Source organism: Camelus dromedarius, chromosome 18 (genome assembly GCF_036321535.1).
Source record: "Camelus dromedarius isolate mCamDro1 chromosome 18, mCamDro1.pat, whole genome shotgun sequence".
NCBI lineage: Eukaryota > Metazoa > Chordata > Mammalia > Artiodactyla > Camelidae > Camelus > Camelus dromedarius.
Window position 1 is genome coordinate 40,183,436 of NC_087453.1, and position 15,937 is coordinate 40,199,372.

At 36.9% G+C, this 15,937-nt stretch overlaps 1 protein-coding gene across 2 annotated transcripts in view; it reads left to right on the forward strand.

The window, feature by feature from the left end:
- Positions 1-15,937, forward strand: part of MACROD2 (mono-ADP ribosylhydrolase 2) — a 1,873,695-nt gene that overhangs the window by 73,786 nt on the left and 1,783,972 nt on the right. Inside the window, exon 3 of one of the 2 annotated variants that reach the window (XM_064475896.1) lies at positions 13,916-14,020. In XM_064475896.1, coding sequence (XP_064331966.1) covers positions 13,916-14,020 — 105 coding nt within the window. Of the gene's footprint in view, positions 1-13,912; positions 14,021-15,937 lie in introns of both variants that reach the window. The other variant, XM_064475895.1, reaches the window with a different exon arrangement.

Below are 15,937 nucleotides of genomic sequence, written 5' to 3' on the forward strand. Positions count from 1 at the left end.
ATCTTTAACCTTGGCCATCTTAATTATAATATGTTTTGTTGTAGTTCTATTTGAGTTCTTCTTGTTGGGGACCCTCTGTGCTTCCTCTACTTGGATATCTGATTCCTTTTTTAGGTTTGGAAAGTTTTCAGTCATGATTTCTTCAAATACCTTTTCAATCCCCTCTTCTCTTTCTTCTCCTTCTGGGACCCCTATTATGTGTAGGTTGGCATGCTTTGTATTATCCCATAGGTCCCTTACATTGCTTTCATTGGTTTTTATTTGTTTTTCTGTCTGCTATTCTGATTGGGTGACTTCTGTTATCCTGTCTTCTAAGTCACTTATTCGTTCCTCTGCATTGTCCAGTCTGCTTTTGACTGTGATTAGCTCGACTCTTATCTCAGCCATTGAGTTTTCTCTTTTTAATTGGCTCCTCTTCATAGTTTCAATTTCCTTTTTTAAAGTATTCTCTGTCTCTATTCATAGTCTCTTTTGGTTTCTTCAGTGCTTTGATCACTCCCTTTTTAAAGTCATGATCTAGTAGACTGTTGAGGTCTATATCATTGATCATTCTTTCAGGGGATTTATCTTGTTCTTTTAATTAGGCATAGCCTCTCTGCTTCTCTATTTTACTTATATCTCTCTGGCACTATGGATTATGGAGTATCAGTTATCTACTGTGGTCTTGAGGGGATTTTTTTTAAAGAGGATGTGTTCCTGTGTAGACTGTGTGCCCCTAATAATTTTGTCATGAGGTCTGTTTTTAGTATGGATGGTGGCTACATCTTTCTTCTGTGTGTGTGTTGGCTTTATCCCTTTGATTGAAGGTGTGGCCAGTGTTATGGTGACCAGAGCTTGAACTGGTTGTTGAGCAGGGCCTCCTTTTTGTTCTGTGGTTGTCACAGCCCTGACAGGGGTGGGTCTGTTCCCTTTTTGTTGGAATGGAGGCTTCCAGACCTGTTTCTGAGCTGCAGTGTGTAGTAGGCAGGGTTGGAGTGCCTCAAGTACTCTTTGTTGGCTCTGCCCTTGTCCCTGCTTCAGCTGGGGGAATATCAGTGTGCTGCTCTGGTGTCCCCCAGGTTCTCTGTCCTAAGAGCTACCAGTGCAGATCTGCTGACTTCTGAGTCACACACCTGGATTGTGGCACACAATCAGGTCAGCGCTGTCCCCACTGCCAAATACTGCCCCTGCACGTGCCCTGCTGTGCAAACTCCAACTGCTCGTCTTAGAGGCCTGCACTGGTAGAGGCCCCAGCCCTCAGGGACTGCGAGTTCATGCTACCGGGTCAGCACTGTCCCCAGCATTGTGTCTGTGCATGGTAGGCAGGATAGCAGAAAATGACCACACCAGCCCTTGCCCCAACTGTGTGGCAGAACTCTACTAGTAACCCGTGGAGCTAAACAGTCCCTTCTGCCTGGGGATGTAAACAAATCTCAGTCCTGCCTGTGAAGTTGCAGAGCCCCTGTGTACGGATTCAGGTTTCACCCCTGCCTCCACCTGGGAGCCGTGCACCAGCGAATATGGTAGCTGTGGCCAAGCCCCACCTCTCTTCTCTCGAGTACATGCCAGCAATGATGCCATGGGTATCTGGAGACAAGGCAAGGCCCAGCTGTGCTGTGCCCCTCCCCTCAATGCACAGCAGCAGTGTTGCTTGCTTGCTTCTTTTTTTTGAGAGGTACCCAGGCTTTTGTGTTCTGTATATCCTCCCAGTCACAGCCCTTGAGGCTGCTTCTGTGAGTTGGTCCCAGTCCTCTGCCCAGGCATGGGCAGACTGTCCCATCCCACCCCTACCAGCTCGCATCTAGGGCTGGGGATTGCAGGGATCCTTTGTGCCTGTTTCACTTAGTTCTGTTGGCCAAGGGCTGCTATGCATGGATCCAGGCCTCAGAGGTTCCCTGTCTGTTCCTGATGACCTCTCCATTGGAGATGGGGAGTCGCAGAGTAAGAGCGCTATTCCTACTTTGTCGCTTCCTCCCCACAGGACAGGTCCTGCACTATTTTCCTTTTTTCTTCTTCTTCTCTTTTGTTTTCTCTTACCACATTTGTGACAAACTTTGTCTTTTGAAGAAGGCAATGTTCTGTCAAAGTTCAGCAGGTGTTCTGAGTGAATGGGTTGGTCCATGGATGAGTCTTTTGGTGTATTCATGGGAAAGGATGAGCTAAGAGTGTCCTTCTCTGCCATCTTGGCTGCTCCCCCTATTTCTAATAGATTTTTAATAGTTACCTTGGACATACAGTCATTAACCTTTTGAAGCTCTGTTGCAGAAATCTAACACCCAGATTCTGTCAGAGACAGGAAGGTAACATGACTGAGTGAAGCCAGCCTAGTTGAGGTATAAACAAATATACTCCCTTGTAAACTGGAAAGGAAAGGACACCTGTCCAAAAAGTGTAGCCTCTACTCACACATCATATGAGGATGTGGGACCACTATTTCCAGATCTCCTGATTTTTCAAGAGAATTAGGACATCTGAGTTTTAATGTGAAATCTCCTGACTGGAATGTTAAAATTTAACTAAAAATTGAAATACAGTTTAAAATGCAAAAACAGTGAGTCTGTTTAAGCTGAAGAAAATCTTATCTTTGGGGTAAATATAAGCAAAAGCTGTCTATTTGTGACTTCTTTAATGGATTCTAAACAGTTGCCATCCAAGGCCTTCTGCCATCCAGTTTAAACCTGAATAGTTCTGATCTTATCTGCCACTGTGCCCCAGTTTGTGGTGCTTTCCGTATCTTCGTCATGGATGAATACTTACTTTTCCTCAAGGCAAAGTCTCTTTTCTGCCCCTTTGACTTAGGAATGCCCTTCCTCTTTTCATGCCCATCCCGCCCTACTGTCCTCTGGTATTCTTCCTGATCCTTTAAAACTCAGCTTGGATGTCTCCACTCAGACCAAACTTCATTGCATGTTCCTTCTGTCTGAACCTCCAAATACTTTAAAATCTTTCTTCCTTGTATTGAAGTTATTTGTGTATGCTTTATTATCATTACACTGGAATGCAGAGTTCAGAACTTGCTGGGCTTTCTATTTCCTGCATTACTCAGCATGACTATCATGCCTGGATTCCTGTCTTTGTACTCAAGTGAGGTCTTAACTCAAATATGAGCATTTTATCTGATAGTTTCCTTGACAGGGTTAGTTTAGAGTCCTAGGGCAGAAAAGAAAAGGAATCTGTTGCTGAGATTTTCATCCATGGAAGCGCTGTGTGTTGGAGCTAGGAAGAGAGGCAGCAGATTGAATGTTGGCCCAATTAAAGAAGTGAGCTGTTCACAGACACAGAATACAAACTTATGGTTGCCAGTGGGAATGGGGGTGGGAAGGCACAGACTGAGAGTTCTAGACTTGTAGATACTGACAGGTATATATATAGAATAGATAAACAAGTTTATACTGTGTAACACAGGGAAATATATACAAGGTCTTGTGGTAGCTCACAGTGAAAAAGAATATGAAATAAACATATGTATATTCATGTATGACTGAAAAATTGTGCTGTACACCACAAATTGACGCAACATTGTAAACTGCCTATAACTCAGTTAAAAAAATAAAGAAGTGAGCTGTTAAATTGGAAGGTCAAAACAAGCAGGAATCTGGAATAATGTCATGATGATTATTAGCCTGGCACACATGGAGGTGTGCAGGTCTACAGGCTGGCTGGTTTCAAGATACAATTTCAGAAACACAGCCTGCATCCCTGGGTTCCTCTAGTTCTCAAGTTGTGTATCCTTAAAGCCTCTTAATGAACTCAAAATTGTTTTTCTGATTACCTTGATTATAAATTTAATATAATTTTAACACTATAAAGAAATTTGCTTGATCTTTTTTTTTTTCTTTTGTGATATGGTCCCCTAGTAACTTTCTTATTTATTTTTAGGGAGAGGGAATGTTACTTTGAATTTGTATGTACACAGCTGTATTAAAACCAAACTGACTTTACTGGCATCCTCAGAATGAAAGAGGTCAGCGGGCAACAGGCCTCTTGTTGTGGGATCCACAACTCATTGGTGACCTTGGTGGTTGTGTGTCATGCCCGTGGGTGCTAAAATACAGAGGATGTTAATATGAGGGAACATAAGAATTTGAAGTGTTGTAGGCACTTCCTGTGGCTATTCCCCAGCATCTTAGTCTTCCAGGTGGTCAGAGGATCCAGTGGTGGTCCCTTAGCTGTATCTCAAGTGGCCTGTTAGGTAATTTGGCAGTTCTAGAGGAAAAGCGATGAGACAGTTTTGTTCAATATATTTTAAAAGTTTGAAATGTAAAATATAATTATGATTTTTATGAAAATTATATTATCAATAATTATTATCTTAATGGTTATGCTTTTAAAACAAGGGAAATGTTGGTCAGTTCATCTTAATTAAGATTCAGGAAACAAAGTTTGTTTCTCCTAATGTATCTTAATGTCATTATTGAGTTAATGTATATTTGATCAAATCTGCTTTTGTTGTTACTATGGCATTGCATTATATTCTTACCTCATAAAATGGATCAATATCTCTAAAGTGGTTTATTGATGCCTAAAAAAGAGGTGAAATAGTAATATAAATGCCAGAGCTCAGAATAAGGCCATAAATTTAAATAGTAAACTGAATCCCAGTACAAATAGAGTATGTGTTGGAGAAAATGAATTAGCAAGTTTGATGATTTTACATAAATAAATAAAATAGAGAAGGAACAAACAAAATTCATGATTAACATCTGCAAATTTTGTTTTATTATGTAGTCCTCTAAACCCTGGTGTGTTGTATCTTATGAAACTTTGTCAAATAGTAGCAAGAAATCACTGAGGCCTTTGCATTGTTTTCAAAGTATGGTAACTACTTCAATAAACTAATTACTCTTTTTTCCTTGGACAAAAGTAAGTAATGCTTTTTGAGTGGGTGAAATTGGTATATTTTGTAACTGATGGGAGAGACAGGACTTAAACAACAGATATCTCATTCAGATACCTCATGGGCTCCATCAAATAAAAACAGGTAAATGAGAGCCTGCACAGGTTGTTGGTAAAGAGCATGGGCAGCCTGGGTTCAGAGCCCAGGTTTGTACTTACCAGCTGTGTGTACTTGGTCAAACGACCTGCCTTTTGTATGCTCAGCTTCCTTATCTACATAGAGGGAATGGTAGTAATATGTGCTACATAGATTTGTTTTAAGGATTATAGGAGGTACTATTTGTAAGCCTTAGAATAGCACCTGGCACATAGTAAATGCTGTAGAAGTATTAGTTAAATAAATATACTGGAACTAAATGAAAATGTGTATTAGAGGGAAATGTTTTTGTAAACCTGAGATCATGACTTCTACAAAAAGCTTGAACATTTATCAACAGTTTTATTTATCTCTGGTTCAAAGGAGAATTTTAAGACCCACACAGATATACGTAGTGAGGAACTTTGAAATGAATTTACAAATAAATGCAAATAAATGCAAATTGTCCAAACGACAGTATCAATTGCATTCAAGGCAACATAATTTATTTGCTTTTCTATGGATAAGAATCGTTTGCAGTATTATCTGTTTTCTGCAACTTACAGGATTATAAAATAGCTCAAAGACAATGAGAAGTAGAGATCATTTGAAAGGTAGAGATCTATTGGCGATCTCTAGTAGGGCCTAGTGGTGACCTCTGGTGAGCCAGTGCCCTAGACGACTGTCGGTTGAAGCACAGTAGGCACATTTTTAACCTTAAGATTCTAAGTATGCTTCCTGAAGCTGGGTTAGAGGCCCAGGCTTCTTTGCTTGAAAGTTGCTTATTGGGTTGGAAGTCTTTCTTCCTGGCTCTTTATTTTAAGCGGAGATTTATTCCTGGTCTGGAAAGATTTTTCCTGGGTCTTTCTAAGGCCTCTCTGTTCTCTGTCTTTGATCTGCTTCTCCCATGGGAACTTCTCAGTCCACTGAAGCCCATTTCTCGAGCCCCTGCTGACTATATGCTCTGCCATCTCTGTCTACTTCATTTCTTGCTGGCATGAATTTACTAAAGATAATTTGTAACTTCTTTGGCTTCTTTGGGAAACCTAAGGTTTCCCCAAACTGACGTCTGAGTGCTCTCCCTTCCCATTGCTTCTGGTCTTCTTCCTCCTCCTTTGATTCCTTCCACCTTTGATTTTCTCTTCAGTTCCCTTTAAATCCTTTGCAAAGTCCCTCCTCAAACTCCTATCTTCTCCATCCCTGTCTGCCCTTGCCTGACTTTTCCCTTCCCAGTTTAGCTCCTCACTTCCCTATAGTCACTTGAATTTTAGGCCCCTTGCTCCCTACTAGGGTCTCTCAAGGGACTCAGGGGCCCCTGAAAGCAACTACTTGAGGCTGAAAAGGAAGAGAAGGTAATTGAAAACAGACTGGATATTTTATCCGCTCAGATAAGCTATGGGGACATCCAGACAGCTGTTTGATGTCTCCTGTCAGTTTCTCACTTAAAATTTGGTCCACAGCCTCCCTAAGGTTACATATCAGGGCAAATGAAAAATCCTGGAAGTCTCCTCAACAAATATTGGTAAAAGCATTAGCCCTTATACTGAACAGGTAACTTAACTTGTTCCTTCTGTCAGAAACATAATTTGGATAAAAATATCAAGGGGAGCCAAGACCAGAGTTTATTACTGTATTTACCTGACTCACAGCTAAAGTTTTAGAGTGGAAGCTATAAGATCTCTGTTTGCATCTGTCTGTATATATATTTTTGTATGTGTGCATGTTATGTTTACATGATATTTTTCTACTTTTGATGGTATTATCAAATTAATCCATAAAATCTCATAAAGGAGCTCTGTTCATATTGGTTTAGAGATAACAAGCATTTATATCAATTAAATATTCCTAAAACTCCCAGAAATATAGAAACTAACCCAAATACTTTTCAAGTTCATGTGACTTGGGTAAATCTTTGGTAAATATGATTAGTTCAATATTGTTGGTTTTAAAAAAACAGGTATATCTTCTCAGTTATCAGCAGTAAGTGTAATACAAGCATACATTTTTGTTGTACTTAGGGTTACTAGTCAAATAAGCTTATGTTATATCCACTAGATGTTTACTATTATAAAAATTATAAATTCAACTGAAGACCAAATGTACAAGTAAAGATGTAGTAAAAATGAATTGCTTGTTATCCATGACTTCTTGTATATGAAGCATAACGTAAAAGAAAATCCATGTATTTAACTTTTTTAGGTTTCTGCTTTTGCAAAGCTTGCCTAACATGCATGTGCTATAAAAATAGTTAACAGGGAAATAACTTGAAATGATGGCAAGCTTTGTTTGACATTATAATATGTCTGCATAAAAATAGTTTACAAAATCTTTTTACTACCTTATAACCTTAGACTTATGCTAAATTAAGTATAGGTATCCAATAAAAATCTAGATTGTTTCTAAGTAAAATAAACTACTGAAATGCCAATTACTGAAGATAACTTTAAGTTTATATACTTTTGGCTTCTTTTATCCAATAAAAATCTAGATTGTTTCTAAGTAAAATAAACTACTGGAATGCCAATTACTGAAGATAACTTTAAGTTTATATACTTTTGGCTTCTTTCTTTTAATGTGGTATAAAAAAGCTAAATATATTTGAATATGTTAATAAATGTTCTTTTGCCTTATTGAAAGGTTATACTATTAAAAAACATATCTCTAGAAATTGAAAGATAGTATATGTATAAAATTTGCTAGTTTGCTACAGAATGCTGGTATGTGACACGATTTGCAATTGTCTACTTCTTAGTCTTCTCTGTAAAATAAAGGGTAATAATAATGGTTAAAAATTATAATTAATATACATAAATGAAACTAGTAAAAATAATAAAGATGAAGAGAAATAGCTCTGTATATAAAGTTTGTGAGGAATGAAAGATTTTTGTTGCTGTTTTCAAGGGAAAAGAGAGTCATTTTACCCTAAATCAAGATCACTGGTTATTCCAGAATGAGAAAGAAGAAAACTGTAGAAGAAAACCTGAATGGAGATAGAGTTGTAGAAGGTTTACAGAAGAGGAATTTTATCTGTGATCAAGTTGGCTAAGATTGAATGAATTTGTTTTTTGTTTTTGTTTTAAAATGAGCCCAGTAATGTATTGATGCAAAACTAGAATTGAGTTTTCTCTATTAAAACAACGAAGTTTTCTTGGATTATTAGTCTGTTATTAATAAGAGATTGTAAAAAATTATCTTTTAAGTAATCTACCTAAGAAACAAAGATTCTGTCTTATCAAAGTAATTTCCTGTGCTTTATGTTGTTTTTATTATGTCTGTTTATGAGAACTGAAGTATTATTTCATAGTGATCTATGATCCTATTTGAATGAATCAAGTGTTCAAACCTTTTGACATTTCTGAGAACTTCCCCAAATTAAATCCTAAATGAAATCTTGAACTCTAATTGAGATTGGTATTTCCCAGAGGGACCCAGGAAAATCTCAAAGGATTTGTTTTTTCACCTTGTAAAGAAGAAATGTTAAAAAAATTTTGATTTATTTTACCGATTAAGTTGAGTGGGAAACATTGTCAAATAAGAAATGATGCTTAATCATTTAATTAAATGATACTTCCCTAGGTTATATTGGTGTGGGTAAAAATGATTGATATAGATATTTCAGAAATTGTAGTAAGTTCATAGAAATTTGCCAGGACCCTTTTTATCTATCATATGTCCTGGTATAATTTTATCATTTATAATACATTTATAATATTTAAACATTGTATGTCATAGAAGTAACTAGACTCCTTTATCAGTTGCATCATTTTTAATAACAAACTCTCCTCAAATCTTTAACCATGACCATCTTAAGTTTTTTAATCATCCAAGATAATTTTTGTTCTACTCTGATTCTTCCCTGAAAGCTCTTGCAGTCTACGACAGGCAAGAGTGCTTTGTCTTCAACAAAAAGTGACTATTCCAGAGATCCATAGAGAGAACGATGGCAGGTACTCTGGGGTAGTGGCTTCTGAAGGCATTATTGCTTACGTAACTTTGAGACCATACCTCTGGACCGGGTAACAATTTCTAGAAGTAATGCAGAAGCTGACTGGTTCAGAAAAAAATGCTAACCCAAGATCAAGCAGAATAAAAATCAGTTACATGAAGAAAAAAAAAAGAATATACTATAAAAAGTGCTTAGTAAAATAGAATAGGGAATTCAGAAATAGATCTCAGTATATAAGATTACTTAATATAGTTATTGGTTTAACAGGGTAAGAAAATTTTGTGGGTTTTTTGTTGTTGTTCCAATACATTAAATAACGCTGGGGAGAAAAAGAATCAATTACATGGGACTGAATGAACTAATGAAGAGTGATGTTGACTTTTATGGTTATTGTTTTGGAGCATTGCTGGTTCTTTAATGTTTTACTTAAGAAACCCCTTTTTCTGTTTTCTCAAGCTATCTATAACTCATAGCAATTTAGTTGATTATACTTTTGTAAACAAAAACGAAACATTTATCTTTTCCCCCTACCCGATCTCTCTAGAATTCAGAAACTCTATTGAGTATTCTTATTTTCATGGCAGTGACATTATTTGTATAAATTAAATAAGAATCTGTCTTTTTTGTAACAGGACATAATTGGAAATTTTTGCCTTATTGACTCTGGCTAGATGTCATATTTGAGAATGATGCATAGGATCTCATGTTATCAGACAGTTTTAAAGAATTAAAGTTTGCTTTATAGAACTAATGCTTACAAAGCCTTTTGGAAACACCAGCCTGGTACCTGATTTATAGAGTTCCCAGCCTTACAGTGACTAAAGAAGGGCACTTCCTGGTAAACCCAGGAACCTTAGGATATTTTGGGAACCTTGAGAAGAGAGGAATTTACCCAAATCTATAAGTATTACAGGCTAAATCTGTTGGTGAGTTCTTGGATTGTCTTCCTAGCCTTGAGAAGATTTCAAAAATCTAATTTGAGATAGTTTATGAAAAGTTCTAATAAAGCAAACTTGAAAGGCCTAAGTGGTCAATTACCGTTCTTGCTGCACTTATGTAAATAGTTAGACCAAATCTAATGAGACCAGACTTATTTTGTAAACCAGAATAAAAAGGACGGTGACTGTAGAGAGACATTTTATGTTTCATTGAAAAACTATAGTGTACCCTTGAGGGTTACTAAATTCTAATCTTGTTCATTGTCTTCTACATGCTACCAATTTTCCCATTTCCTCCAATATCTGGCTACATTTCTCCAGAATGTTTCCAGTTTTTCTCCCCTCCTCCTGATTTGGCATCACTGAGAACCAAAATTGCCCCTTCCCTAAAGCCCTACAAGCTGAATCTGGATGACCTGATATAAACTTCAAGGAAATCCCCACAACAGATCATGTGTGTATAACCTTCATGCTTGCTATTGTGTGGGCCATTCCAGAAATGCCTCATGCCATCACCAAGGACATTCAAACTGTGAAAGATTCTTCAAGCCCAGCGTCCTGATATCTTCTCAGCTGTCTATCCTGTGGACCCAGAAACTGGCTTTATAGTGTGCCCCAACCATTAGTCCTTGTTTTTCTTTCTCTTTTCATAGAAATTCCCCTCATTAAATACCTGACTACTTGTACCACCTAGCAAATATCCTCTACTACCAGGTCTCAACTAAATGGTTCTGCTGGTTCTTAATGAACAAAAGGCCAACCTAATCAGAATGGACTTATATTGGTCAAGGAGAGGAAGAATGTCTCTTCTTTCCTTGAATAAGAGAAGGGACTGACAAAGACTCCCTCCTTAACTAAACTTTAGTCATGTTTCACTAAGCCCTTTTCTCAACCAGGCCCCATCATTACCAGGCCTGCATTGTCCAAATTTAGCAGGAATCCTGCTAAGTCAACTTACAGAGAATTTCCCATCTTTGATATCTGATCACCCTCCATTCTAATCAGATTCTGCATCCCCTGCCCCCTCCAGTACCCTAGGTGATATCTGACCATCCTGGCTTGCCTTCAGCAAGAATCTTGTCTGTTTAACCAAAATCTCCCTTCACCCCCAATGTTTCCTTTTAGTAATTTTCCATCCACTGATCCCTACTCTGCTCCTTGGCTGTAAATCCCCACTTGTCCTTGCTGTATTGGGAATTAACCCCAGTTCTATACTGAGATCTCTTTTCCCCTGCTGCAGTAGTTCCTGAATACAATCAGTTTTTTTTTTCCTTTTTACTATTTTAACCACTGTCTAGCTCTGTTTTTTGTTTAGTTTTTTTTGTTTTGTTTTGTTTTTTCTTACAATATCAATGGTATATGATCTGGAAGACCAATTACTAGCATATGTGCACACTGACAGATATTCCAACTTTCAGTTGGATAAAGCCAGTGATGTACAAAACATGAATCAGTGCTTTGTGTACATATACAGTGTCCATGAGGGAGCAACACTTGACAATTTTCTGTCCTGTTTATTACTAAAAACTCAGGATATGGGAAAAGACACATTGGGATCAGTGCCTATGGAACACAGTTGTGTGAAAAGGAAGGCAGTGCATTGCTATTCAAATTAAGAGGTGACCTCTAGTGGTAAATTACATTGTTGCCTTTACAGAGAACAGTTGGTGGTCCAAAATATGCCATTTGATTTTGGTTTATTGTTGAAAGAAATACTGGTAATTATTAATACTATCAAATTATAATTTTTGAATACATTTATGCCTTTTTGATATACCATGTGAGGAACTGGGCAGCAACTGTATATCTGACTTTGAGGAAAAAAGATGCTTATGTGAATTTTTAAAATGAAAGGAATAAAAATATTTCCTCATGATGCTCAAAATATCCCATTTTTAAAATTTGCAGCTGAGAGATTAGGATTTCTTTTAAGAAAACTGAATTGTGGTATAAATGGTTTAAACTTTGAAGCTTTCCAATACAATTCTTTAACAATTTCTTTACTTTTGGAAAAATAAATACATGCTTTATTATCATATATATTGTCACATTACTATAAATGCAATTACATACATGATGCTTCACAAGAAAATGAAGAAATACTTTTTAGAGCTAACTGCAACTAGAGGATGGATTAGAAATCTATTTACTGTCTCCCAAGTTGAAACAGTCAATCTTTCTGCTTTCATTTGTGTTATACTTATCAATGTAATGCGTGATGGAGTTTTGAAACTCATCATTCATGAGAAGTCTGTATAATTTAGATTCACAATAGTCCACATATCTAGAATTTTCTGAGAGTACCACCAAATATTCATTGTCATCTGACAGTCTTTAATTGGGAATCAGGACTTTCTAATTTGGTAAAAGTAGTAAGAATAGAAATTGATTGGTCATGGAACTCAAGATCTTCTTGTTCAAAGTCTTTGTCATTGGGCCAGGCATTGGCAGATTAGTAAGAGCACAAAGTCCAATCTCTTTCACTGATAGGGAATAATAATAATAAATATTGAAAATATTTTTAAACTATTGTGGTATTTTAAATATGGATGCTGAAATAATATTTGTAACTTTTGTAAAACCTTTGTAAAAAAAAAAAAGGTAGTGTGTGTAGAGAGCTTACCACGGACTGAACATTATTCTAAGTGTAATGAACTTATGTTAACTGTAAAAGAGGCAGTAATTTATGGACTGAGACATGGAGAAAATAAATAACTTATCCATGGACAAGATTTGAACAGTCAGTCTGTAGTAAAGCACTAGTTCTTAGTCTTTATCTGACTAAGGAGAATACTCTAGGAGTCCCTACGGTGGTCAAGTCAGCTGTGTGTGCGTGTTTTTTTTTTTTTTTTTTTTTAATTTTGAAGTCATCTAAAATCTTTCTCTACTCTTTTAATGTACAATTCTTTTTCTCCTTCTCCTTCACCCCCCACCCCGACCCCCGCTTCCTCCTCCTCCCTGCTGCTACCACCAATGAATAGTTGATTAGAATCCTTTCAGGAGAGAAGTGATTGCAAAGAAGATGCTTTGGAGCCAGAGAGAGGAAAGATCACTTTTATGGCCACAGATCATTTCCTTAGTCTTTGACAATTTTTTCTTGGCTTATAACCTATCACCTCTAATCCCCTAGAGACCTCAAAACTGCATGCTCATTTAGGGGCGTCTTTGTGAATCAGTAGCATTGTCTCCCCCTTGAAAGATTTGTACAGATCATAAATGGTTTAAAAAGTTTGAATTTATACAACAGCTTTCCTAGAGGTATATTAAAAAGCTTTTTATGCATAACAATTTAATGTATTTTAAAACATTGATTTTATACAGCTTTGTTTAATGTGCTTTACCACTATTATTTGTTAAAAATAGATGAAAATTCAAATTATAGTATTGCTCTAAAACATTTAAAAATATGTCAGGTTTTAGAAGGTAATGTTTTAGCTTATTTTAACAATACCAGCTTGCTGTCTTTTGTATGCAGAACAGAGCTTTTTCTCTTTTAAATCTAGCAGTGCCCTCTAGAGTGAAAGGTTGATAGAATTGGATAAAGGAGGAGTTCAATATTCAATGTTTAAATGTTCTTGATCCATACCATTCTGAGGAACAGTTTGTTACTTAGAAGTAGCAAAGAGCTGAACCTAAAATTTTTTGTTTCTGAGTAAATATTCTTTTCAAGGATGCCTTTTAGGTAACCAGAACAAAAATAGAAGTAAGCTTTTTATTTGTGAAAATGTATTTTGTCTTGGTAATTACACATCTTTTTTTTTTTTAATATCTTCTTGTGAAACTAGTGGTACATAATTATATCTTAAAATTAATATTTTTATAATATTAATAGTAAACATTGAACTTTTTGTTGACCAATATAACTTGTCTAAATTTATTGAATGACATATATGTGATACTAAATTTGTATTGAGGAATACACAAAAAATAGAGAACAAGCCACACCCTTGGTACTTAAACCTCTATTTCCACGTGTCTAATGTATCTGAGTGTGACCCATACTGGCTCTTGTATTAAAGTTCTCTTTATTAAATTAATTAAGAGTACCACTGTTAATATATATTCTTTTTATTACAGAAGAAAATACTCAGGAAACATCACAGGTGAAGAAGAATTTGAGTGACAAAGTTTCTCTGTATAGAGGTGACATCACATTGCTAGAGGTGGATGCCATAGTCAATGCGGGTGAGTAGTTGATATTTTGTGATGTATTTATTATACTGTTATGGGAAAACTGGGCTCACCTCTTGGTGGGTGTCTAGGCAAGAGACACAAACACTCCAGAGGTCTGGAGAAGGACTTACTGCAGCAAGTAAGGAGGGCGCGGGATTCTCCCCAAAGCAGTGTCTCCCTGAAAAGCAAAACTGGGGAAGTTTTAAGCTAAGGGTATTTGCAAACTCATTAAGGGGCTTGGTGGTATATGCATATTCATGAAGGGGCTTGAGCAGAGGAAAATTCAGTGTAAAATTGGGGCAAAGGTTGACAGAGTCCAAGCTTTAGTTTGACTCAAGTTCTCATCGTCATCATTCCATCCCAGCTGGACAGGGGTCTTTGTTCCAGCTGAACTCAAAGATATGTATCAGATTGTTACGTATATCCCTAGAGGAGTAACTAGGACTCTGTTTTATAGATGAACTATTGTTTTGTGACTGTTTTATAGATGAACTATTGTTTTGCTTTGTTCCTGCATTCTTTTACTTCCCTTAAGATCATTAATTACTGAGACCTGTTCAAGGGCAAACATTGTGGCCAGGCTTAGAACACAAAATGACTTAGACCCAAAATAGCTTCTTTTATGTCAAGAAAGCCATGCCTCATTCTCTTTCTCTGGGGACCCCTTAACCTATCTGCTTACAATATAAGTATTATTTAAAAATAGTTTTTATAAACAGGAATGCAAGTATTTTAGAAAAAGATATCCTTTTTCTAAAAAAAGACATGTCTTATATATTCCCCTTCTTGATTGAAAACATTGAAGATCTGTTTTATGTATGTGCTGCAGTTAATGTGCTAACTCTATATGGTATCCATGCTAAGTTGAAACTAGGGTACTGGACCACTGGAAAAGTGGCAGATTGTTGCAGACAGTTCCTCAGAAAGAACTTTAGCAGCTGTATTATTGTTGGTTTAATGCTTCAGTTAATAGGTGGCCAACATAACAAGTTCATCGAATGTTTCCTTCTTTTGACTTTGTAAAGAGATGATTGATCTATACCAGATAAAAGTAAAATATAAAGAAATTATTTATGCAATTTCCAAACCTCAGCTGTTTGGTTTTGGTACAGGAAAACTGAATGTGTGGTGAGAGGAGGGCTGCGTCCTAGGTCTCAGCTGAGCCTCTGGGACATGCCCCGCCAAGTGTGGATCTTTGGCTTCACGCAGGAAAGAATTCAAAAGCGAGCCACAGTTGAGTAAATGTAGATTTATTTAGAGAAGTATATACTACATAGAGTGTAGGCTGTTTCAGAAGGTGAGAGAAAAGCCATAAGGTGTGGGGATTGGGTGCTCAGGTTAAAGTGAAAGTAGGTACACACTCCATAGACAGAGTGTGGGCATCTCTGAAGACGAGGGAGCAAGAGAGGCCACAAGGCGCAGTGCTGCCAGTTTTTATCAGCTAGGTAGCTTCACATGCCAACAAATGAGAGGACCATTCCAACTACTCTAGGGAAGGGGCCGAGATTCCCAGGAATTGGGCCACTGCCCACTCTTTGACTTTTTATGGTCAGCGTCGAAGCTGTCATGGTGCCTGTGGGAGTGTCATTTACCATGTTAATATATTACAATGAGCATATAATGAAGATCAAGGTTTACTGGAAGTCAAATCTCCTGCCATCTTGAGCCTCAAGGCCTCCAGGGAGTTGAATCTTCTACCATTTTGGTGTTAATTGCTTCATCATTCCTTGAATGGCTGTGCCCTGCCCCTTTCCCTCCTGTCTCAGGTTCAGCTTCTCATGTTTGATATTAAATGCTTTATTTTAATTAATTTAATAATTAATGATCTTAAGTAATTTTTATGTTTGAACATTGGGAAAATAGTGTGTTATTTATGGTAGTCTCTATCTTCTATGTATTTTATGATGTGGCTGTATATCAAGAAATGCA